This window comes from Ictalurus furcatus, chromosome 4 (assembly GCF_023375685.1).
Source record: "Ictalurus furcatus strain D&B chromosome 4, Billie_1.0, whole genome shotgun sequence".
NCBI lineage: Eukaryota > Metazoa > Chordata > Actinopteri > Siluriformes > Ictaluridae > Ictalurus > Ictalurus furcatus.
Genome location: NC_071258.1, coordinates 13,156,235 through 13,182,500, shown reverse-complemented (window position 1 = coordinate 13,182,500; position 26,266 = coordinate 13,156,235). Strand labels below are relative to the sequence as shown.

The following is a 26,266-nucleotide window of genomic DNA, read 5'->3' as shown; positions in this document are numbered from 1 at the left end:
GCATTTTCAAGTAAGTAGCTTTTTTTTTATTTTTTATAGCCATTGCCTTGTGTATTCGCTAATTTTAAAAATGTTACAATATGTATCGGAACATAATGAGTACTTTCAGTTCCTTTTTGTTCATAAGATTTATAGGGGTGGCAATAATTGTGCATATAGTTTTGTTAAAAAAATGTATTAGGCTCCAGGTTCCCTGTGACCCTGTGTAGGATAAGTGGTATGGAAAATGAATGTGTGGATGGATATTTACTTCGATTAAAAGTTTAATTTCTCTGATATTTAGTGTGAGATTAAGCTAATTAAACACATAGGCATTTTTTATAAGGTCTTTTCCAAGGTAAAGCACAGTGTAAGCTACCATTAAAAGGTGAGAAAAGCTGGAACAACTGTAAACATGCTCAAACCTGGCCATCCTCCAAAACTGAGTGTTTGGAGAAGGAAAGCTGTTGTAAATGAAGCCGTCAGGAGGCCTAGAGTTACAAAAGGAAGAGTAGTTCCGCATGACAGAGAAGGGAAAAAACACTGCATGACACAACAGAAGCCAGAACACTTGAATCTGACTTGTACAGAAGGATGGGGGAAAAGACTTCTTGAAAAAACATCACACACTTGGCTAGAGTTTACACCAAAGGCATGTGAAAAACACAGTAATTTGAAAAAAGATTCTATTGTCTGATGAGAAAAAAAATATATTAAGCTTCAGTGAAAGGTGCTATGTGTGGTGCAACCTATCATAGGTCCTTATGGTTATCACACACTAGACTGCAAAATTTCAGATTACCAATCAGCCTAATTAAATTTGACCTATAACTGATGCCAAATTATGTCATTATTTAAGTATAATGTAAAGTAAACATGAAGGCCAACATCAGCGTCAGTGCACTACAAGTCTTGATTTCCAAAATGCAATGTAATTTGCAGTAGGGAAATGCTGGAGTCTGTTACTGGAGTGAAACTAGATGTTCTCTATTCAGTTCAAAGAACCGCATTCTAGGGCATGACCACTTACCCTCACTGCGGTGTATCTGGCTCACATTCATTTCTCAGCTTCATATTGCATTCAAAACTGCATCCTACTGTGTTAAAGGTTGGCTGAATTGTACCTCCGTTTAAGATAAGCTCGAATCATACAAACTAAACCGGTCTCCCTCTCTTTTCCTCCTTCCATTTTTATTAGCTTCAGGTTAGGCGGATCCACTGGCCTTCTCCCCATTACTATTCCCATGACGAGTCATGTCCAAGACAAAATGAATGATCTGTATGTTATTGGTTTGCTTCCACTATGTAGAGCCCCTAGCTTATTCAGCAGCAGCCTGCAATCAATGAGGGCTATAAGTGTAGTTAAAGCCGCACCTGAGGCTGTAGAACTGCCTGCTCAACACTGTGTGCTAATCTTGTGCATAATTTAGAGCCTCATGCCCTTCCTCTTCCTCATTATTGAAGCAGGCAGCATGGGGAAGGCCCTAAACAGAGAGTGTGGGATGAGGGCAGAAGAGATCAGGAGCTTCCTCTGGTCAACACAATAGGACCATCAGCTGAATAAGAGAGAAGAGCCAGACTTGTGGAGACCAATCAGCCAACCGCATGGTGAGCCTTTGTACCGTTCTGATCGGAGCAAAGTTTGAGTGTGGGAGGTTAATTGATGGTTATGATGATTTTGAGAGCTACAAAGCAGATTAGAGAGCTTTAGATCTCAACTGACATTTTTATGGGGAGTATTTCAACTGAAAGCTTAGGAAGTAAGTTTGTGTAAAGCTGTCATCCTTCATAGGATGTCCTTTGTCAAGGGGAATGACATGGTGCCCCTTTTAGGAGGTTTCCGACTGGTATGTCATTGCACGTCGTCCATTGTCACTGTGGTTGGCACATTTTGAGACATTAGTGTGGAGTAAAGTTTGTCAGCCTTCGGGTGAGGGGTCGTTGGGGGAGGGGTTGAAAGCAGTTACCTGCCTTGCCTGTTCACAAGCAGTGCCCCTGCTTGTTATCTTAATTTTATACTGTTATTTATTTTTTATGTTTTATCTTTGTTATGCATGACGCGGACTTGACTGTATTCTGAAAAATGTCCGTCCAAAATGTCCGAGTCCAAGTTAAGTTCGAGTACAAATTTACCCGAGTGCGTGACAAGTCCAAGTTCATTCATAATTGGACTCAAGTCCGAATGCGGAATCAAGTACCCCAACTCTAATTCAGCCTATAATTTTCCTTCCATTTTCTTTCCTTTTTGAGAGTTGTAACACTAAATTTTAATTCACATAAAATATTTAATTCATGTAAAAGTTCAGCATGGCTCATGTCCAAAGAAAGTATTGGAAATTAATTTTAGAGCAGAGTGTCAGAAAGCTCCATCACCTCTATGCAATTAGTGGTGTCGAAATTCACACATTTGGGCTTTAATTGGCAGTGATTGCACAGAGCAGGGGTGAGGGCTGTTTAATTGGAGACTGAGTGATGGCAATAATGGCTCATTTGTTTGCCTGTGTGTGGTGAGGTACCCCTTCTAATGACCTGTGTGGAAAGAGTGGCATCAGAATAGGGTGAGGGAGGTGTAAGATTAATCACATTACCTTGTTTTGCACAAGCTTAAAGCCTTTCTCTGTTGTCTAATGTCTTTCATCGCCTACACGGGTACATGCATATAATCTGTTCTCATGCACATTGTGCATTTCAGCCAACAATCCAGAAGATGATGTTGACTTTTCTGTTGACTTTATTCCGAAGTTAGTAAGGAAACTGTAACACACCTCGTTCTCAAGGACATTGTAAAGGTAGGCCACAGGAAGACCCGAGAATGTATATTTAATAGCATGGCTATGGTAGATGGAGCAAATATGTCATGGCTCTGAAAAGTGCAGCCAGGGGCACATCACCTCTATCTGAGAGGCTATGAGTTGCTGCTGCATTACACACTTCCATGCCACGCTTACAGCTTAATTTTTTTCTCAGTTCATTGATACAGTAGATTCAATGCAGATTAATTAAGAATTAAGCCGACCTTGACAAAGTCAAAGTTTGAACAGATACATTTTGGTGTGGAAAATGTTTTTTTTTTGTGGAATTTGCATTATGCTCAACTGCATAAAATTGTCTGACTTGCATGCGTGAAACATTTTATCAAGTTATCAGGTTAATTTGTTATCTGCTAAATTGTTATCAGACTTAGATAGCATATATATGTAGTACATATGTTCAAGGTAAGCCAAGATGGACATATTGACTTAAATAAACTGCAAAGTAAAGGTCAAGAGTTGATCTATCCATGCATTTTAGCCTTAAGCCTCATTCTCAATGATTCATAGAGAATGTGAGGTAGGGGACAGACAGCTAACTTCTTGGACTTGGGCAAAGCAATGATTTTTACTTCACCGCTTGCTTTTCTTCATACATCACCTACCTTAAAAAAGCCCCGTTCTGGCTTCTTACATCCTCGGACACTGACACCAAATAAATGAAGACACAGAACAGATATGGAAGTCCTGATCTAGAAGGGCGATGGCTGAGGTGTGAAACCACTGGGCTGTAAAATTGCTCTGGCAGCCATGCTGTTGTTTCAGCATTTCATGGAAAGTTGCCCTGCCTGCTTCCCTGCATCCTTCCTTGCATCCTTCTTGTTCATCTTTTCCTCCCCCTCTCCTTCCTTTCCTTACTCTTTTTCTCTCTCTCTCTCTTTTTTTTAACTCCCATGTCTTCAGGTCAAACTTTACCCCGCTGTGGTTGTGCTGACCTTAGACATAGCCAGAAGGTTTGCTTGAATTGGACAATAAAAAGCAATAAGTGACCATCTTGTTTTGTATGCACCACCATCTGGCACCACAAAGGGAAACAGAGAAACCTGATGTTCTCTAGTGCTCAAACCAGCTTGGAAGTGTCTGACACACAAATATAACGTAGTCTCACTGTTAACCAGCACAACAATTATTAGTTGTAATTAGCCACACTGTATGCACTAAACATGTTATCTTACTATAATGCAAATAGTCACGGTGTGTGGCAAGAGTGCCTGGAGGGATAAAAGCGACTGTTGCGTAACCAGGGCAGTGGGAGGTCAGCTCCTGGGCTGCGAGCAGATTTGTTAATAATGACGACGGGCAGAGTCATTCACAGTTTGAATGTTTATTATGAACATTCAAAGTTTATAGAGTCACATTTGGCAGAGGCACGAGTAATCAATTGCAACAGGGCTCTCAAGGGAATGTAAAATGACCTTGTAGACCTCTTGGAACCCTTACTTGTTTTATTATATTTAATTAAGCCTATTTCAATTTCTTTACATCTTAAATATTTCTTACTGAAACTGACACTGAGTTCAACTATAAAGCTTTTGTCTCTGTCTTGAAATAAATCCAATTAAGGATGCCATATTCCATGTGACACAACTGAGAAGTGCACAATACTTAAATAGAGAACTAACATGCACAGCACTGCCAATGAACAATTGCTTATATCTCCTACTACAGTAATTCTATTTATATAATGTTATGAAGTTCACTCCATTCTTAAGAAATGCCAATATTTTTAATTAGAAAATACATGGATGCTTCTTTCTGGTGGATGACACACTTCATTAGGATTCTTGTGTCTTACATTACATGTCCTTTTCACGCTTGCATTTTTTCCAGACTTGGGGCCATTTGAGCCCAGAGTTTGGTATGGTTGGTGAAGTGTAAAAACAGTTTTCAAGCCTGGGAGTGGTCCAGAGAACCAATCCTGTTAACATAACATTATGTCTTGTTTCTACTTTTGTGATGCTATAGAAGGAGTTATTATGGTTATTGATGTTTTAAAACCAGACTTTCATTGGAATGGAGCACTGTAATTAGTAGTGTTAGGTCCGAGTCCACCTTTGTTGAGTTTGAGTCAAGACCAAGTCCTTAACCAATCGAGTCAGAGTCCAAAAGGGGACGAGTCTGACTCATGTCCGCGTCCTTAATGGCTGAGTCCGACAGAGCTCCAGAAAGTAATTAAATTGAAAAAAGATTTTAAATTGCAATTGTAAACCCAACACTGAGCTGTTAAATTAATATTTTAACCTTCACAAACTAATGGCAACATAAATGTAACAAAAAATACCACTATTACATCTTCCCATTGCCACTTAATATTTTTATTTCATGTCAGCAGCACCTCAAATAGTTTCCTGTCAAAAAATGGGTTCAAAGAAAAAAAGGATATAGAGGTGTGTATATATAGAACTTTTATTATATTACATGTGTATGACAATACAAATGAAGCTGTTTTGTTATTGAATCACACTATATTGTGTCCTCCAGTTCAAGTTGACATTTCAATAATTTGATGCCTCTCCCCCACAGTTATATAAGCTGAGAGAGAGAGTACAGAGTAGAGTTACATTTAGCAGCATGTCATAACAACAACTTCATGCTTTATTACTGCTTTTAATCTGTCAATGAATGACAACAAATTAATTTCTGAACACAGCTCTGTTCTTGTAACTATTTTCATTTTAATTCCTAAAATGAAAAAAAAAAAATCTCTCCATCCCTATCATCAGGGTTTATGATATTTACTACATTAAGAAGTAGATTTCACAGTTTACGTGAAATTCAAGACTGGAATCACCACATGCTAATGTTTAGGGGTGGGTGATATGACTACAATCTTATTTCACTATAACGATGCATTTTCTCAGGTAGATCTATGAGTAGTATTCAAGTAAGAAATAGTATGGAAATTGAATAAAGCAATTAAATGTAAAATAAAATAGACTTCACTGTATGACATATACAGTGATTCTTATTAAATTCACTGAAGTTATTCAGTCAAATGAATGAGTGAGTGATTTTCTCTTTGTCTTTTGTTGATTGATTAACATTAATGACACCGACAACAACAGGTTTATTAGACAGCTGTCACTTTAAGACCTAATGCACAGATCCATTATACTGTATTGACACACCTCTGATTTCCCTCCAACTGTTTACATTCACTTAAGACATAATAGACTCTGTTTGCATGAAAACTCGGATAGACCTACATTTTGACATGGTGTGTGTGTGTGTGTGTTTATTTGACCGTTCAAGCTTAATAAGCCGCTATAGAGTAATCAATTTGGTACTTGCACGATCAGGCGGCTTTCTGTGCACACGTTTCAAGTGTGTGTGCACAGAAAGCCCCCTGGTCAGGCAGGCAGACATTCATTAATTTTTGTTATCTTACATTTGATGCCATTTATTTTTTTATCTTTTCATGTTACACATGATGCAGACTCAACTGTACTGAGTCCGTGTCAAGTTCTAGTACAAATTTACCCGAGTGCGTGACAAGTTCGAGTCTGTGATGGCGTACTCCAACTCTAATAATTAACTCATCTTTGTGGTGCAAATGCGCACACTGAGAGCATTGTGAAAAATGCCATCTCATGCCAGCGAAAGCTCTTCTTATACAAGTACAGCTCTTTGTTTGAAGGTAGTCCTGCACAATGATATGTCATGCAACCAAAAACGGTTCTTCACTAGTTGAATGTTGGCACCTGGGAGAAATAATTTTTTTTTAAAAAAAACATCAAAAGGATGAACCATTTTGCAAACCTGTATGCGCAAAAGTGATGTGTGCATTTGTGCACTCAAGGAGTTTCAGTGTGAAAGCAAACCTGTGACTATGAGCCCTTCGCCAAACAAGCACCGAATTGGTCCTGAGTGTGGACTCAAGTATTCAGGCCAAGTGTGAAAATGCCCTAAAATTACCAAATCATTACTTAAAGCTGCAGTACTGAACTTTTGCCTCTCTATTCTCTGTTTGAAACATAAAACTGCAAGTTACTTACAGATTTATTTATTTATTTTAAATCTGGGTTGTGCTTCAGCACTGCTCCTCTGCTTCAATGAATCTGATGGTTTGAGTTATTCGTATGGGTTGTATATTAGCGCCAATACTTGACAACAGAGGTGGCAGCGGATACGGTTTTCTTGGAGTAGAGGTAGCTCATAGCTAGGAGAAAATAAGTGCAGTTTACAACAACAGCTAAAAAAAAATAAAATAAAAAACAACACCACAGGACACTTGATATCTAACTGAATCAAGCGAACAACTAATGTTAGCTAGCTACCTGTTGAGCCACTGAAATGTCTTACTGTACCTGTTCTGCAGGGAAAAAAGCTATCTCTGTGTCAGTTTTCAATCCCTTCAGATCTTGGAGTTGTCACCACATCTCAAAAGCCATGCTGATATTTATTCTCATTTTAGCACAGGCTCTGCCACTTTCCCTTTTTGAACGCAGGCTCTCTGTAGTTTGAGGGTTCTTGGGTTTCACAACAGCTGATTCCCCAGATGTCAACAATGGCAAGTTTAAATTCTAAGCAACTCTTGTAAGAAGAGCTACAAACACTTCACCATCCTCAGCCCCTACACACGCGATATAGTAACCGGGTCGTCTTCTTTCTGTTTATGTACGTCATGTAACCACGCAAAGGCATGGTGACGCCAAGGGCCATGCAAATGATGTCAAACTGACATTTCCCGTGAAGTCGAACTCGACAGCTCAAATTATAAATCATTATTTAAAGCTTATTATTGTGAATCGGGGTAAGGTAAGGAGAAATTTTTTTTACGTGCTTGCTCAATAATTGATTTTTTTCATTTTAAACAAAAAAAAGTCTGATACTGCAGCTTAATTATTATATAGCACAGTAATTAACTAATTTGTGTGGACACCGATCTATACTTAATGCTACTTGTTATTAACAGTCAAGACAGGGATCAGGTATACATCTTTCCAGAGATGCTGGCTATGGATAAGGCAGGTTATTGCAGTGAAAGATACAGTTGACTTTAGTAGGTCCTTCCTGGGCCTGAGTCTAGCGGCAGCACTGGGGAGGGTGCATTCACTTGATTTATTAGGGTTGCCATGAACAGTGCTTGCCACATGAATAAACCATGTGCCCAGAATTAAACTCCTGTTAAATGACCTAGAGCATTTGTCAGGTGTTCCCACCACTTATTACCAGCACATGCGTAAGTAGCCCCACACGGACCTTCCAAAACCAAGTGCTGCTGATCAGAGTGCTGATTATGTTTGTTTTACCCTAAGGTATTCAAGCTTTGCTTATTCAAAAACACTTTAATGGCATCTTTTCATGGCTGGTGGCTACTACTGGATGTTTTATTAAATGGTTAAGGATTCATATGTGTTGTGCCTGGTGTGTGTACATAAACTAAAGGAGATAAGAGCTCTGCTCACGTTCTTTTTTAAGAAAAAACAAAATCCTGTGACATACGCAAAGACACATGCACAAACATGCATCTTAGCCATAAAGAAAGGATAGAGAAGTGCAATTTAACACACAATGGGTCTCCTAAAAGTGAATAGTTCCTAACAAGATCTGCGTTGATCATTAAAAGTCAGTTTGTGGCTCAGCTTTAAGGTTGGAGTGCGTTTACAGTATATATATTATTGCAATCATAATCACTGAGAGACAAACACATTTTCCACATAGAAAAATAATCATCAGTATTTGAGTTTTTTAATTTATTTTTTATTTGAGTTGCTAGAGGAAAAATGTTAATAGGAGACACGTGATTGCAGAGTTGCAGACTATATGAAGCAAATATGTCACTGTATTTGACCTTTTAGGGTAAATATTAGGTGTAGCAATCCGAATTATATGAAGGATCCAGGTTCCCCTAATTCTGAACTATGTGCAATTTGCATTGTTTTTAATGGTGTAATGATGCACAAGATTTTAATTTGACATATGATAAATGATATTACTGTGGTGTCTTGATGTGATTTTTTCTTTTTTGGTAACGCACAAATAATCACTGACTGAATGCCTCAGGTTTCCATTTTCAATTGATTAAAATTGAACAATTGCTTAATGATTCAACATTTTAAAAGTACAATAATTGAAGCACACTAATGACAGTGTTTTGTGTGATCCATTCAGATTGTTAGCAGCTTATAATGAAACAAAAGCCATGCATTAGAATGTAACAAAATTAGACATGGCTGAATAAACATTAGCTCCCTGTCCAGGCTTTCACTGATGTGCAGAGAGATAGGGAGAGATAGGGAGAGAGAGGGAGAGATAGGGAGAGTGAGAGAGTGTGTCTTTATATTTGTCTACATGTTTTTGGCACAGATGCAGAGGTACTGGTGCTGGCTAGCATATTACTATGCTAGCGTATTAGCTCGTGAAAAACACCATGCTTGAGTGAAGTGTTTTTTTTGTTTGTTTTTTTTTTAACCCCTATAGTTTCTTCTGGTTCAAGATAAAAAAAAAAGATGTTTATTACATCTCATGTAATATAAGTGTTATTCAATGATTAATAGCCTACTTTCGTATGTAATCTGTTGAGTTTATTGTTGAAATGCAGACAAATTGAACAAGAAGCAATATGCCATATCAGTACATCCCTAATGGTTTCTATTTCAGTTTAATTCTAAACGAGATTTAATTTTGTTACACCGTTGTTTATAGGGACCGTTGTTTATGTGGTTAAAAGGGTGTCTGAAAGAACTGACTTGGATGTCTGTATTTTTGGACTTTTGTCCGATCATATTACAAATCATATTTTCTTTAAGAATAACAATATGACCCCAGCTAGTGCATGAAATAAGTATTAACATTTTTTTTTATGGTCTTACTGAGCCATGAGCTGGTCAGTTAATGGATGACTTCTACTCCCTAAAGATTTAACACAGCCATTTTAATAGTTAATTCATTCCAAAGTCAGCAATCCTTTTCATTTCAAATCATCCCATTAATTTGCAGAAGATTCTGGTTAGGACTATATAGAGGCATAAATGTCTAAGAATAATTTGAAATAATTCTGTCCGAGAATAATTAGAATTTTATATATAGCTTGTTGAGGGGGGGAGGGTTAGCGAGGGGGAAGTTTTGTTTTGAAGGCTGCCACAAGACACAGAAGATCACTCAGAGAGGACCGCAGATGCGTGGGCTCAAAAAGAATTGTCTTGCTAATTGCAATGAGCTCTAATAAGTCACACATCGAAGACACGTGTTTTGAATAACACTTAATGTCTTCTAGGCAGACCAGAGGACAAAGTTTTGGTCTTAAGTCTTTTAAGTGTTTTCCAAAGGATCTTTTCCACTAATTCCTTAGACGGGCAAGGACAATTTTACACAGTCCAGTCCCATTGGTCTGCTGAATGTTTCACAGTGTTTACACAAAACAAGTCTCTTTACTATGGCCTGCATCAAAGGTGCAGGACATTGTTGCAAATGTCTCTAATGTAGTATACAGCCGGTATGTCCCCCATGCAGCACAGTGAATGTAGCCAAATATCTTTAATTTATGTTTTTCCCCCATTTTGGTCGAGTTGGACCTTTTTGTATTTTGCCACACTATGATAAGTGAAGTTAAGTCAAAGGAAAATGCGGGTGCCAGGAAGACTGAAGACGAAAGCACAGCCAAGTCTTCAGCACAATCGGCTGGATATTGATCTGAAGGCTGGGTTATTATTCCGTGTTTACAGACTGAAGGATGACTCTGTTTCACTGTAGAAGCTGAAATCCTTGTTTTTCTACCATTGCTCATTGATATCCACTAAAATGCATATGTCAGTGTATATGGAAAAGGGGATGGTAATACAGTTTGGCATTTCTTCAAAGTTCTTTGTCTAAAAACGTTATTTATGAATGTAAAAAATATTTTTCAAGTTCTTTTTAATTATACAAAACCTTCGAATCCACTTCTTCTCATTTATTTGTCAGTTTTGTATTAATCCTGGAATGGCGCAGTGATTAGTGGTGCTGCCTCACAGCTCCAGGGTCCTGTTGTACTCCATGTGTCCACACGGGCTTTTTCTGGGCTTTCACCTACCTCTCAAAAACATGGCAGGTGGTGGATTGGCTATGCTAAATTCCCCCTAGGTGTGATTGTGTGTGCATAGTGACCTGCAATGAAATGGCATGCCATCCAGGTTGTATTCCTGCCTTGTGTCTATTGTTCATGGGCTAGGCTCCAGATCCTTAATGACCCTGATCAGGATGATGTCGTTGCTGAAGATGAATGAAAGAATGATCTTGGAATTGATTCAATAAGTAATGTGTACATTAGAATATTCCTAATTGCGTTTTTATTAAAATATTACAGCTGTCATTCATTAAAACTGAATCCAGCGTAGAACATTCTATCTGAAATATTATTTTACCGCTACAATTCAATCAATATCATGAGTTCTCAGCTGAATACACCAGGGGTTACAGTGTTTGTTGATTCAGGGCCCCTAAGCACTAAGCCAATATATTTTGTTGACGACCTTTATTCTTGTATATACTGTTATTAGGGTCTTTTACTCTTAAATACGCTTTCAGAATCTTTCTCACACTGTTCATAAGCCATAATATGAAGATTTTCTGTTTACAAATAAGTGACCTATAAAATTTATAGCCAGTAGTCAGCAAATACAGCTTGGTGAATCCTAGTCCTCATCTCTAGGGTTAGATCCATATCTGCAGTTTTTTTTTATTAGTTTTATAGCAAACCATGGGGCACAGTAACTTTTTTATCTTCTCTTAATAGCTATTGGAGTGATCTGTACTTTAACATTTAGAAACTGGATGCAATTAAACTGATCTTTCATTGCAACAGAAAAGAAAACAAACAGGTGAACCTTCATGGTTATTAATGCAACTTTACTATAACTACAAAGTTCACAAATCATAGAACACCAGTCAGAACATGCATTCATTTCAGATAAATATACATACTGTACAAAACAAAGAAAGCTGGACTTCTTACACTAATTCACACAATTGTAAGATTTCTTAACTTTTTTTTTAGAGCAATAAATGAAGTAAACACCATTCTTGCTGATACTGGTATCTCATAATTCAATAGTGTGTAATAACTGTAGATAAATATAGACAAAGTCCCCCAAAGCGGAAGTCTCAATACTGGTTTGAGCTGTCTATAAATCCATCATCATTGCAAGCTGAATTGCTACAACTTTGATAGGGCTCCTCTGCATGTGAAGGAGCATACTGCAGAATTATGTATTCATGTGAGAGGAAAGGAGGCCAGTGTCCTTTTGTTTGCAGTTACATATTTATCACAGAGAGAGAGAGAGAGAGAGAGAGAGCAAGAGAGAGAGAGAGACTCACACAGATCAAGCCATGTATTAAACCTGAGGAACACTTGTCCTTTGCTTAGATGACATCCACAGCAGCCCTTGAAATTGTGTCATTAATACACATCAATAACTTGTTCTCATGCCGTATTGTTGAGGAGCCTGTTGAGGTGCCGGCTATGAAGATGAGCAGTGATATCACTACAGGCTCTTATGATAATGTAGTCTATCACCCCAGTGTGTCTTCAGGATAAGAGTGAGCCCAGCACATCATCTTCATGCAGAGACACCGTGTAGATTTTATATGAGGAATTTAGCAGCTGTTACTTTCAGTCCCACTGCTTCTCTCACAGAGTCTTTACTTCAGTGTACCTCTTACATTTATTTGTTCTCGCGATTATTCCCTTTGGGCATTCTGAGCCCCATCTTTCTCAATCAAATGTTGTTTACTCACTGTTTATCTCTCTCTGTCACTCTCTGTACCCTTCTGCAACTTTTTTTACTCTCTCTCTTTCTTTCCATTCCCAGGTGCATTCCCTTAGTAGTGTAATCTGCTCTGAAGTAGTGGATATACTGTGAGAGGCCGTCCCCAGCCCCAGGCAAAAACGTGTATATATATATATATATATATATATATATATATATATATATATATATATATAACCACAGGTACCAGGTAAGTAGCTTTCCCAACAGTATAGAGTGTGATTGACAGCTCTGTATTGATAGGAAACCTGGAGAACAAATGCTGTATGTGGTCGATATGAGTAGACAATTAAATAAAACATACATAAATGCCATAACTAATTAATTATTCATGCAGAAAGTTATAAACCTAAACCAAATCTGAAGTAAAACATCTCCAAAAGGAATCTCAATAATGCTTTCAGCAGTGTCACTGGATTTCACAAGGTCCTTATAATTCACCTGAGGAAAATCAAATGGAGGTCATTTAATTAGCATTAACTGCCATGTTTAGCCACAGTTATCATGATTAAAAACCATAGCAGCATATCCAAAACACCTATACTAATAAACCTTCAACATTACATTCATGATGTAATTTCACTTCACATGTAATCCTAAGTATTCTCACTTCATTATCTTGTAATATTTATAATGGGGCAAAAATCTACATGGCTAGTTAAAATAGCTCTGGTAGCTAACAATAAGGTCAACTCACTAGGATCCTTAAGGGGTCATTTTACCAAGTATACACACCTGTATGTGAATTTCTCTTACTGCTATGGAGAGTGGGAAAGAGAATTTTTGTGGACATTGTTGGAATATAAGGATTTTTAAAGGGATGGTTTCACTTTCTCTGTCTGTGTAAGTCTATTTGTAGCCTTCAGTCCATCAGCTAGATGGACAATGAGTGTGTCCTTTTCTTTAATTAATCAATACTACTACTACTACTACTAATAATAATAATAGTCAAATATAGAAATCTCTACATCAAGAAAATGTTTGACTCCCAGGAATAATTTGTTCTTTTGAGTGTGCAGTACCTACTGATCTTGGCAGATATCTTGACTTTGGTAGTGGTAGTAATAGACTAATTTCACAATTCTATGACATGCTACTATCCATCAGCTCCCCTTCTATGAATGTAATTAAAAACTAGGGATGCATATTCCCAAAGAGATCTGGCAGAGCAGCCTTGAGGAAATTCATGAACATTCTATTAATACCAGACATACACTTCTTCAGTTTAAAATCATTCATACACTGCACTACTCAAAGACAAAATTGCACAAGATTTTTCCAGATCTTTCTCTTCTCTGTGACAAATGCAAATTGTATTACAATGATCTGTGTCATAGCCTTGTCCTGTGTCCCAAAATAGTGTTATTGGTATTGCTTTCAGAGGTACTTGGGGTTCGAATTTTGCCATATCCTGATTTCATTATATTGGTGTTGAATTCCTTACATACACTAAGTACAGCACAACACAAGCTTCTTGCATATGGTTTAATTACAGTCTGGAGGAAAAGTGAGATTTTCACTGGTAAACTGTTTAGACCTACCATATGATGAATAAAGTGGAGGAGGGTTGTTGCTTTAGCCAGATGTCTACACATTTTAGAGGGAGATTGACCCTTGACTGGTATAATTATGTGATTTTATTTTATTTATTACAAATTTTTTTTGTCTTTGTGTTCTACGTTATATATATATATATATATATATATATATATATATATATATATATATATATATATATATATATCTTTAAAGACCTTAATCTGAGTAAGATAATAATGTGATTAAGGTGTTTACATGAGTCGCTTTTAGAATACTCCTGTCATGTTCCCGTTTTACATGTTTTAGAACATAATTAGATTAACAGCCCGCGTCATTACGTCACCGCACCACGCCATCCAACGTCCCTCCAGAATTTCACGTATCAACATACAGTTCGTCTTCGTTATGGTACCGTATACAGTTTTGGGTGTTTTTATTTATTTTTTTTACGAACGCTTTAAGTGCAGTTAATTATTTGTCATGCTATAAGTGCTAATAGACAACTGCTTTAAGTGGTGGGTGTGTCCCAAATCGCGTACTTAATGTCTATATAGTAGCCGAGATACATGTATTTTCCCCCACTACAGGCCTATAGTAGGAAAGTATGCGATTTGGGACACAGCCGAACTCTCTTGTTCGCCGTAAAACGTAAAACTGCCGTGTGTGATCGTGTCCTGTCGCAATATGCGGTGAAAACTCACACACGACTTTCATAATGTGATTAAGGTGTTTACATGTCACTACTACACGTCCATAATGCGACTAAAACAGGAGTACGCCACCTGTCTTAATTAGATTATTGCTTACTTCGATTATGACCTTAATTAGAGTGTGGTCTTAATCGGATTAAGAGTGGATTATTGTTGTCCATGTGAACGCAGTAATTGTCTATGACCAAAGCAAACAAAACTAAAAACTGATGTAAAATTCAAAATAACAAATAAAGAATGCATTAGGGCTGCAACTAACGATTATTTTGCTAATCAATTAATCTGTCGATTATTTATTTGATTAATTAATTAGTTGGATTAAAAGAATTTTTATTTTCTGTATTTTTTCGAAAAAAGATTCTTTCACATTCTGCCCAATATAGTCCTTCAAACATTGTGCAAATTGAAGGCTATGAAAAAGGTATTAAATGTACCTATGTGGGCTATGCTATACATATTAACATTATATTTTGAACAAAAACCCCACACATTCACTCACCTGAACACATTAACATGTTACTTTATTCTGTAAAAGTATGACACTTCTTACATTTCTATACAATTACATGTTATAACCCTATTACAGTTACTGCTCTCATAAAAACACAATTACTTATGTTTCTAAATATTGCTAAATATAGCATCAAACAACAAATTTGATCAAAATGAACATTTTAGTCAGAGTTATTGTGCTTCCTTTCTGTTGTAAATTTGATTGACGTGCATGCATGGACTCGCGCTCATTCAGTGAAGTTTAACGGAGACTCACTTGCTGTCAGGATGAGTCTTTATGTAAAATGGAAATACTGGTGTGAATTTCTAACATTTACAGATAAGGATATAAAGGAAAAAATGTCATTTCTACGCTGAAGAAAACATGTCTGGAACACATTAAACAGCATAGACATCTGTCTCAGTATCTGACACGACAAGCCACGTTAATACACTTATGAGTTTGTTTGAAACGCTTAATATAAAACATGCTCATGTTTTGTACGACCTGGATCATGCACTTTTCCTGCAGCTGCTCACTCTGTGACCTCCACTGCTTTTCAGATGTGTTTTATTCATAGAAATGTATTTTTCACCATTGTGAAGTAATGTCACTGACGGGGGTTATCCACAGTGATGTCACAGACCAAACTAATCCATAATGAAATTCGTTGTTTTAATTGTCGATTATTATAAAAATAAAAATAAAAATAGATTTTATCGATTAGTTGTTGCAGCCCTAGAATGCATTTTGATAGTGTATCATTTTAGTGCATGGAAATCATTCATAATGTTGGCATATATCACTTAAAATTCATATTACATGGGAATAGTGCTTCATGACAGTGTAACGAATGGAAAATGTTTTGTCACTTTAGTTTAAGGGAATTAAAATCATTCATAACGTCGGCATAAATGTTCATAAAAGATTTGTAAATGGGATGCGATCGTATTCCTACAGAAATTAAGTAAACAGTTCAAAAAAGGTAAGTTGACAGACATATTTCACCACATCCCAAAGCTCATGTTATCTAACTGTCTATCAGTCATGAGAGGCCTTTTGTCTCCACTCGTAATCTGAGATATTGCTTAAGATATTTTTATAAATTGTCTAATGCTGCTTAATAATAGTTTTGTGTAATATTTGAATGTTTTATGCACTGGAGCCTTTTTCTCTCCACTCCTATGTGACATATTGCATAAAACCTGTAATACCACCTGATGAGTTTTGACATAAGCCTTTCATAAAGCCTGTTACATTGTTTTATAAAAGCTTAAAGTAATGGTTATGAATGTGTTATAAAGTTCATATGTAGGTACCCTTCAAATAAAGTGTTACCAAACTTTCTTGACAAAAATAGAAATCTCTTGCATATTGTGCATTTTTAAAGTGGGTAAAAGTACATTTTCACAGTCAGTGTAGTCTACCTCTCTGTATTCCCTCTTCTGTGAAAGATCGGCTGTCATGTCCACTTCACAGTCTGCTCAAGATCTGTCTCTCTATTGTCTCAGGTGTGTCTCCCAGGTCTTCTTCTTGTTTTTCTACCCAGACTTAATACTTCAAAATCAGTTTCCATTAGGATCTTTTTATTCTTCAAGAGGAATCATTCAGTAATTGGATGCCCAGGCCCTTATTAGGATTTTCTACTTAAACGCTTGAGAATAGCACAATATGTCACATTCACACAAATCCACTTGGAGTTTGGTTGATTAGAGCTGTACTGAAATCATCAAAGGCATTTTGATTTAAGACTAACTGATCCTACCACAAAATCTAGTAGTCTGTAATGCATGGGCTTTGTCGAACTGAAAACTGATCGTGAATGTCTGGTCATGTCTAATGCAATGTTTGGCCAGCTATGACTGTATTCAGCAGGCGTACTTGACATTTCATGCTAGCACAATCTTGGTTCTGCTTACATAATATTAGAAAGTTTATACTGTCTAAAGATTACCAGCAGTGTGCATTCAACTGACCAAGGCCATGAGAGTCACCTAGGAAAACATAGTGCACGCTTAGCATTTCAGCATAATAGAGTTGCAGCATTTCTCTGCTGAGTCAGAGCAAAAAAAAAAAAAAAAAGGCCAGTGAATTTTGAGTACAGAGCTGAGGGTGTGGGCATCACCAAAGAGTCATCAAAGAGCATAAGGTAGCACAACTCTAACCCCTCCATCATTAGATGGACAAGTGCTCCTGGGAAGTGAAGGCAATTGATTTGATCTCACTCATGAATTAAGTGCACATACCTGTCTATATGTGTGATGGCCCATGTTATCAAGTACTGACCCACATATGAACCATTATAGGTACCCAGATCTAGTAAGACATAAATATGAAGCAAAATAAAGGCTCTCTTTCACACACATGCACCAAGAGAGTTTATATCAGGAGATAATGGACCATATTGAAAATTCACACCACAAAAAAATAATGCTGTATTTACAATAAACTAATATTGATTTACTCACAGCCCTTGGCTTCAGACTGTCAAAGCTACCTTTACTATCTACCGCTCACATATGCCATGGGATCTCATTAGTTCCGTCATACACGCATGCCACTGACACAACAGCACGTTAGAACATCTGTACGTAGTTTGTCAAGTCAAGCCTTTTGTATAGAGGTAAAGGCAAGCATGTATCACATATGTCACTATCATTTGCATCCATCATATTCCCAGGCTCCTCCACTGTCAACTCTCTAATAATATATAGTGAGAACTTAAATGAATGCTCTCTTTATGTTCACCCCCCCCCCCCCACCCCACACCCCACACACACCCCACACACACACTCCTTTGTCAGGGGAATTCAGGTCACCAGAGTAGGGGGAAAAAAGCTTCTAAAATATTGAAGCTAAGTTTTTTTTTTTTGTTTTGTATTGTTTTTGTGTAAATCACCTCGCAGCTTTCAGAAACAAAACTTATACCATTGTTCTTTAACATAAGGAACTATATTTAAAGGGGTAAAAAGTATGTTTATTTGTATTGTTTATAAAATGTTGGTACATGTATTATTTAGTGTTATTTTAGGTTTGTTTCAGATCTTCAGTTTGGTATATTTCATAGATCAGACATTACCAAATGTAATATGGATAATCCCAGAGGGTGACATACTGTAGATAGAACAAACCTTTTCATGGTCTTTCCAGGAATGTAGCACTGACTATATTAGAACAATTAAAAATAAAACTACTAATGATTTCTCTTTCTTTCTATTTTTGTTTTTCACTTTTTTACTCTCTCTCAGGAGTGTGGTCATGGGGCCTAGGCAGGCCTCAGTTCTAGTTCAGCCTGTGCTGGCTGTATTGGTGCTCATTATGAGTGTGTGCTGTCTAAACCCGGATGACCCAAACGTCTGCAGTCACTGGGAGAGGTGAGAAGTGTTCTCTCTCTCACTTCAGCCTTCATCATCATCTTTCATTTATTTAATAGTACTACTTTCATTTAATACCAGTACAGTGAACACCCCAACCATTCAGATTTTAGCATTATAATATAATAGTGTGATAGTGTGTCTGGATGAACTTAATTAGGTTATAAACAATCAAGAAATGGTTAAAGCTGCCCCAAAAATGTTGACTTTAAAGTGCACCTATTAAGCTATATAAACATGACTAATTTTGTTTGAGGTCTCATACAATAGGTTTACATGCATCCAAGGTCAAGAAACACTTTAATTTTCTCATAATTTACAATGCAGTATCACCACTTTTTTTCAGGGTCACAAATGACTTGCTCAAGGATCCGTTCACTCTAAACTCCTCCTTTCAGAGCACCTACTCTGCTCTGATTGGTCAGATGTCCCAGTCTGTTGTGTTTGGTCTACCGCTTACAGTGCGTGTTGGGAAGGAAACTCCTATTACCATATCTGAATTTCAGCTCAGTAATAATGTCGGTTTTACCTTATCAATTTGAGCCCGTGTCCGATGGTGATACATCGGGAAAAGCAATCCGAACCACCAGCACAAGCACGACGAGAACATGACGTTTCTCAGTAGTAATATTATATGTAGTTTGGCAGTGATGTGTGTTAGCCGGTCAGCAGAGGCTAACAGGCTAACAGCTGTGCACTGGTTGTACACATATTCAACACAAAACTACTCATTTATAAAACTCGGTAGAAAATATATGCACGAATAATTAATCGTGCTTTCAGGTTGTGACCCAGAGGTGCAAAATGGTCCAAATAAAGTGGGTATGGCCCCATCTTTAATGAATAATTGTTTCGCAATTCCCACGTTGACTTCAGCTAGACTGGATAAGCAGTTGTCAGTGAAATGACGGGAACACAAACAAAGGTCGGAGTTGAACTGCTGTGGTATCTTTTTAAAATAGGACATTTTTTTTTTTACATCCTCATCCTTTGGTAGTGTATGCAAAGTGGTTTTGCAGCACAGAAAGCAACGTCTATGAACTTAATTCTTTCAGGACAACAGCAACTGTAGTGTTTGAGGGTGGGTCAAAATACACGTTGTTCACGAGCAGCCAGTGAACACCAGAGGTGGGGTTTTTTGTTACCTATGTACGTTTGTACAGGAAGTAAGTCTGGAATTAGTGACGACTCATTTCAGCTGTTCAGAATCGGTTCCTTCTTTTGGGAGTCAACAACTACATTGGTCATGCACTTTCATTTTTGAAACTTTGCAGACTTTTTACATTCACAACCAGCTATATAACACACTACATGAAAGGTAATATGTGAAAAAGCATAATAGGTGCACTTTAATGAGAATTGTAGGCCTAGAATGTGGGGATTAGTAATTGATTCTAGAGTGCATTTATAGGGAAAGGGCAGTAATATTAGAATCTGCAGGTCCCTGGCATATTCAAGCATGCTGAGATGAGAATTACTGCAATATTACTGCTGTCACTGCTAGCAGTGTTCTTCAGACTACAAAAGCACAGACAGAATCTGAAATAACCATTCGGAAGGCATAAAATAAAATCCTTTATTCAGTCCATAACCTCATTAGAGCTTTTTATTACATATACAGAAATGTTGAAAAAATTATGTAAGAAATAGACTCTGAAATAAAAAAAAATAATACACTGATGGGTTGTGGATTTGTAGTAAAGTCCTACGAGCAGGAATACAATCACTAGAAAGTAGGGCTGCAATGACTATGTAATCAATAATTAAAATAATCGACAACGAATTTCATTATCGATTAGTTGGGTCTGTGATGTCCAGATATGTTTTCTTCACTGCAGAAATGAAATTTTTAACCTTTATATCCTTATCTGTAAATGTTACAAATTTGCTCCAGTATTTCCATTTTACATAAAGACTCGTCCGGACAGCGAGTGAGTCTCCGTTAAACTTCACTGAATGAGTGCGTGTCTATGCATGTGTGTCAATCAAACAGCGCGCAATAGAAAGGAAGCACAATAACTCTGACTAAAATATTTATTTTGATTAAATATGTTGTTTGATGCTATATTTAGTGATATTTGGAAACAAAAGTAATTGTGTTTTTATGAGAGCAGTAACTGTAATAGGGTTATAACATGTAATTGTATAGAAATGTAAGAAGTGTCATACATTTACAGAATAAAGTAACATGTTACCGTGTTCAGATGAGTGAATGTGCTTAGTGGTTTTGTTTTCTCTTCTCCAAAATATAATGTTATTGTCACGATACCTGTTGGAGACAAGCACGGACGGGCAGGGTAGCGTGTGTAGAAACGACAGAAGAGTAAACACAGGAATCGAATAACAGGCAGATAAGTCCAAGAACCAGGAAAATCCAGACGATAGCTAAAGGCTTGGTAACACAACTAAGTCACGAGAACTGAGCGTTTACTTCACGAGGTGCGGCACAGGTGTTGGCACTCAATATTCAGGCGCACTTGAGCGTGGGCATGGCCGGGAAGTGTAGTCCTTGTCCGCCATGCTCGCAGGCGGCGCTGCAAGATGAGTATTGTGGCCGCGTGTTCGCCGTGGCGTAACAGTTATAATATAATGTTATAATTTTTTTTTAATACTAAGCACAGTGTATAGCATAGCCCACATAGGTACATTTAATAAATTTTTCAATTTGCACAATGTTTGAAGGACAACATCGGGCAGAATGTGAAAAATACAAAAAGTAAAAATTGGCCTTTTAATCCAACTAATCGGTCAATCGAAGGTATAATCGACAGATTAATTGATTATCAAAAATAATCGTTAGTTGCATGCTGCAGACAGTCGTGTCATGTGTCCAGTAGCAACTCCAGTGTATTCTGACTATAGGCAAAATTTCAGCAGACAGGCAAGGCAAATGACCACCTGAGATTTGGTTACACTTTTATAAGCTTTAATGCCACAGAGCACGTACGCTGGACCGAAGAACTGAGTACTGCAGCTAACAATTGTTCAGGGTTTTTATTTTTCTGAATGCTCAGTTATCTTATTCAAACAATGAACTTGTTTACAGCAGCTTGTATTTTAAGTCTCTGCTCCTTCTTTGAGGACTAAGATCTGTCTCTCTTATTTACATCTACCTTCCATTGGTTGGCAATTACATTATGTCTAGAAATGGAAGGACATCTAAAACTGCATATTCAAGGGTTTAACATAGGTGTCAAATGTGCCCTAACAAAACATTGTCCTGTTGTATTGTGTTGCTACTTAACTTTTTGTCATTTAGTTTCAGAATAGAAATGTTGAATGCCTAACACTGCTTGCATATTCAGAATTGGCAAGCATCACACAGCTAATAAGAGTTTTAGATTTCCTTCGGTTCCTGATTGTATTGACATTTTGAGACAGTTGACAGGACGTGAAGGACAGTATTTGAGGAGTGTTGATTTGGCAAAACTTGCTGGAGATCAGTTACAATCAGTAAATGCTCAGGACATTATTGATCTTAAGTTTGTAGGTGTGTGTGTGTGTGTGTGTGTGTGTGTGTGTGTGTGTGTAAGGATACATTTCTAAAAATGAAACGGGCTTCAAATTGATCAATGTACTCTGCCTTAATCAATCTTTGCAAGCATATTCCTGGAATAATTATGAGTTGTGCAAGGGAATGTCAGTTATGAAAAATAAGCAGAGTTATTTTTTTCACAGTATCGTTGGGGAAGAATGCTGGCATATATAAGATTACATAGTGCCTCGCTGAAGAGAGGTTTTTTTGGGGGGAGGGTTTTGGTGTCATATTGTTGGCTGCAATTTAAGGAAAAATAGACAGTAAAACATTTTTTTTTTTATTAAAAAGCATTTGTCATGGACAGCACAGTGACACAATGGGTAGCGTTGCCGCCTCACATCCCTGGGGTCCCAGGTTCAAGCGTGAGCTTGCGTTACTGTCAGTATGGAGTTTCTCATGGCTTTCTATCCAAGGTGGATTCCCAAGTCACATCTAGTGTTCCGAATCCATTGCCGTCCTGATTAGGATAAAGCAGTTCCTGATGATGAATGAGTTAATTATGCATTCTTTGTAGTTCTGAAGTTATGTTTGGAAAGGAGATGTAACATTAGTTTTCATTTCATCTTGATTTTTTGGGAAGAACAGGAAACAAATTGAGCAATTATGGAAAACAAAGTGTTTGTATTCAAGTATAATACTGATCTAATCAAAGCGCAGTTTACAACACAACAAATAAATGTTTATACTACAAATGATCCATGGATTAATCACATGTCTCTTAGCAGGTTCTGCCATCTCAAATCATTTGTTGGTTTGTCGCCAGGGCCCTTTTAATTCAGCCTGACAGAAAACCTGTGAAGGCAAAATGAGTGAAATCAATCAATAGGTGTTTGACTCTACTTTTTCTGCCGTTCTCTTCTATCAGTTATGCAGTGACAGTTCAGGAGTCATACGCACATCCTTTTGACCAGATCTACTACACCAGATGCACGGACATACTCAACTGGTTCAAATGCACCAGACACAGGTAAGCTTCTCTGTCAGTCCGACCCTGATACTGACCCCCTGACCAAACTCTCAGTCGTGACAAGCTACCAAGGAAGGGTTGCTGAGTATGCCTCTGTATAATAGCACTATTCTAATGTAACTGACAGTGATTGCAGTGGTCATAGCCAAAATGGAAATAGCCTTTTGACTGTCCTCATGTGCTGCATCAGATTTAATAGCCACATTAAAGTCTTTATCATTGACGTTCCCAGATAAAAACGTTGAAGTCAGTGAGTCACTGCCTTGCAATATTCAACCTGAAAGGGAGGTGTCCTTCACCTGCTGCTTTTTAATGATTGTTTCAAATTCCTTAATTATATTGAGTAATTATGTTTAATTAATCTGTCTAGTGATCAAAGGCCAGCTTTAACTAAACAGAGAGAGGGAGTGTAGTAGTAACTAACTGCTAGTTGGCTTTATCTCTTTATCTGTATGTGCTCTACAGGAATTTACTTGCCTTTCTATAAATGCTTTTCCCGCCTTTTACTTGTGTGTATGTATATTCACTTCAGGATCAGCTACAAAACAGCATACCGGAGAGGGGTACGGACCATGTACCGTCGCCGCTCCCAGTGCTGCCCGGGCTACTTTGAGAGTGGTGACTTGTGTGTCCGTGAGTGCCTCTTTGCATTTTTACAAACTAATTTCCCATTAAATCAACACCACCCACTTTCCCCCATTCTCGTTTGCAGTTATGGCAACGATAAAAGTATTCATCTCTTCTGCCTTCTTGAGCGATGCCCTCTAAAGCCTTTAACTTTCCCATCTTGTCCCTCTGGAGGCATGCATCAGGCTCTTAGCCATTACTCAGATGCATTTGTCCAATTCTGCTCCTCCGTCCATAATTTGTTCCTTGCATTATTGTCCCTGCTCATGTTTTGCAGTCTTCGGAGCAACACTAGTACTTATCAGTTTGTTTGTTTTTTTACGGAAATTATCAGTTTGAGAATAAGATGTCCTATTTGTGATTTTCTTTCAGAATACACTGCTCTCATTCCCATTGTAAGAGAGTAATAAACAATGTTTAAACTTTAATTCCCAGGTTTCATCTACTATTTAAAAGCATAAATAGAATGTTCTGTGTATTTATCATACATATTTTATAATGGGTTGTATTTAAAAAGTGAAATTTGATTGAGAATTTCATGCTCAGAAGATCTTAGACATTTGCATTTCCCTCACAACCATGTAGTTTTCTGGATTTGTGAATGTGTTTGGTTGGCTCTTGGTGCTCCTTTCGCATACATACCAGAGTTGTTTTTCACCTAATTCACTTTAATCATGAGTGAGTGGATCCTATCAGTCAGCCAAGACCTCAGAGGATACGGTTCAGCAGTTGTTTGACAAATCTCCTAGTGAAAGGACCTCACCTAGCACTGTGTCAAGGTGATGGAGTAAATGACAATCTCACTGAGCTCCAGGGAGGGGATAAGAATCAACACACGTAGCATAATAAATAATAGGATTTGATCCATCCACGGCTACTCAACATTATTAACCATGATGGATATCTGTTTAGTATGCACCCAGGGTTGCTGTTCGTTTCCTTCCCTTGTTGGACTAACCTGTGATGATTGCAGTGTCGTACGTTCTCTGCATATTGTATGTCTTGATGAAAAGCACGCAGGCACTGGGAATGCCTATTGTCCGCTGTGGTGTAATGCTCTGTCTGCTTCCTAGTGTGTGAAGTAACATGGATTTTTCTTGGAATGATGTACATTGCAATATCTTTAAATAGAATTCTTGGATCTAGGCTGAATGTAGCATCGGAACCTCTAAGTGTCAACGTTGAAAGTAGGTTTCCGAAGATTTCTGCAACTTCAGGAACTTGAGCTAAATTTATTGACTTAGTCCATCACTCTGCTGATCTTGAAGCATCTGTAACATCTGGATTCTCAAGTGGAAGGGCAGAAGTGCTGAGCGTGTTCTTTGAGGCTTTTCCAGGATTATTTTCAATACAGACAGAACGGGTCAAACCATTGACACATCGACAAACCTATAATAATACAAATTATACATGCATAGTGAGGATTTAAAGCAGAAATTGTGCACATACAGGTGATCAAATTCACATACACTATTCAGATCTCAGATGTATCTGCAGACTTCAGGAGAAGTGCATGTGAATTTGAGTTTGCCTAAAACAGTACACATGATTCTGACCTAAAACATTTTATGTTTTAAAATAAAATGTTACAACAAAAGGTTACAAATGATCTTAAAGTGATCTGTAAGTGGCCAGCTTATCCTTCAAATCATGCTTTGCATGTTTTCCTTACAGGAGAGTGCATCAAATTAACAGAAACATACTTTTATTAATTAGGCAACTCAAAATAGCGAATTAAAAGTATGGTAAAATAGTCTACATCCTGTGCAGACGTTATGATTTCGTGACTTCGTGACTGATTTAATATCTCGTGGTTTCATTAAATTGTGTTCACAATTAACTGTCAGCACCTAAAATAAAAAAATATATATAATATGTGCCGGATCAAGTGCTACTTTATGAACTTCTGAATAATGAGTGTGGAAGCCATATTGCTAAATGAAACTAAATTTGCAGTGATTAGTGTGATAATTACTACTACAACTATTCATGCACCAATATATTTGCAGTACTCTAGCGTTCTGTTAGAAGTTTTTCATCCAATGCTTGTCATCTTCTCATTCGTATCTCATCATATTAGAATATAATTTTTTAAATGTTTTAATTGTCTCTTGCTTTTTTCATGATATTACATTTGACAGCAAACATATTATAAAAAAGGATCAAAAAGAAAAAGAAATGCTATTTCCTTCTTTAGCACACATTATCTATCACATTTTCTGATTTTTGGGAGGTTTAAAGGCAAGTTCTTTTGTTTAAAGACTGTGGTCTAGATGGTTTTGAGCAACCCCATCTTGGATGTTTCTACTCAAGAAATTTCTGGCAACTTCGGAGGCAACTACATGCAGGTAATTTGCATAATCTGAATGCCACACTCAGAAAATCGACTTATAAGCACATGCATAACCCATCTCTGAGCACATGAAGCTTTCCCAGCATAAATATTGACTTAACTGAATATAGCCCATAGAGTGTAGGAT

The 26,266-nt window shown here is 37.4% G+C and overlaps 1 protein-coding gene across 1 annotated transcript in view; it reads left to right on the top strand.

Annotated features, from left to right (window-relative positions):
• megf11 (multiple EGF-like-domains 11) overlaps positions 1 to 26,266 on the top strand; it is a 137,710-nt gene that overhangs the window by 26,624 nt on the left and 84,820 nt on the right. The window contains exons 2-4 of the mRNA XM_053623042.1: positions 18,529 to 18,654; positions 23,058 to 23,159; positions 23,692 to 23,792. Coding sequence (XP_053479017.1) covers positions 18,539 to 18,654; positions 23,058 to 23,159; positions 23,692 to 23,792 — 319 coding nt within the window. The 5' untranslated portion in view covers positions 18,529 to 18,538. The remainder of the gene's footprint in view (positions 1 to 18,528; positions 18,655 to 23,057; positions 23,160 to 23,691; positions 23,793 to 26,266) is intronic.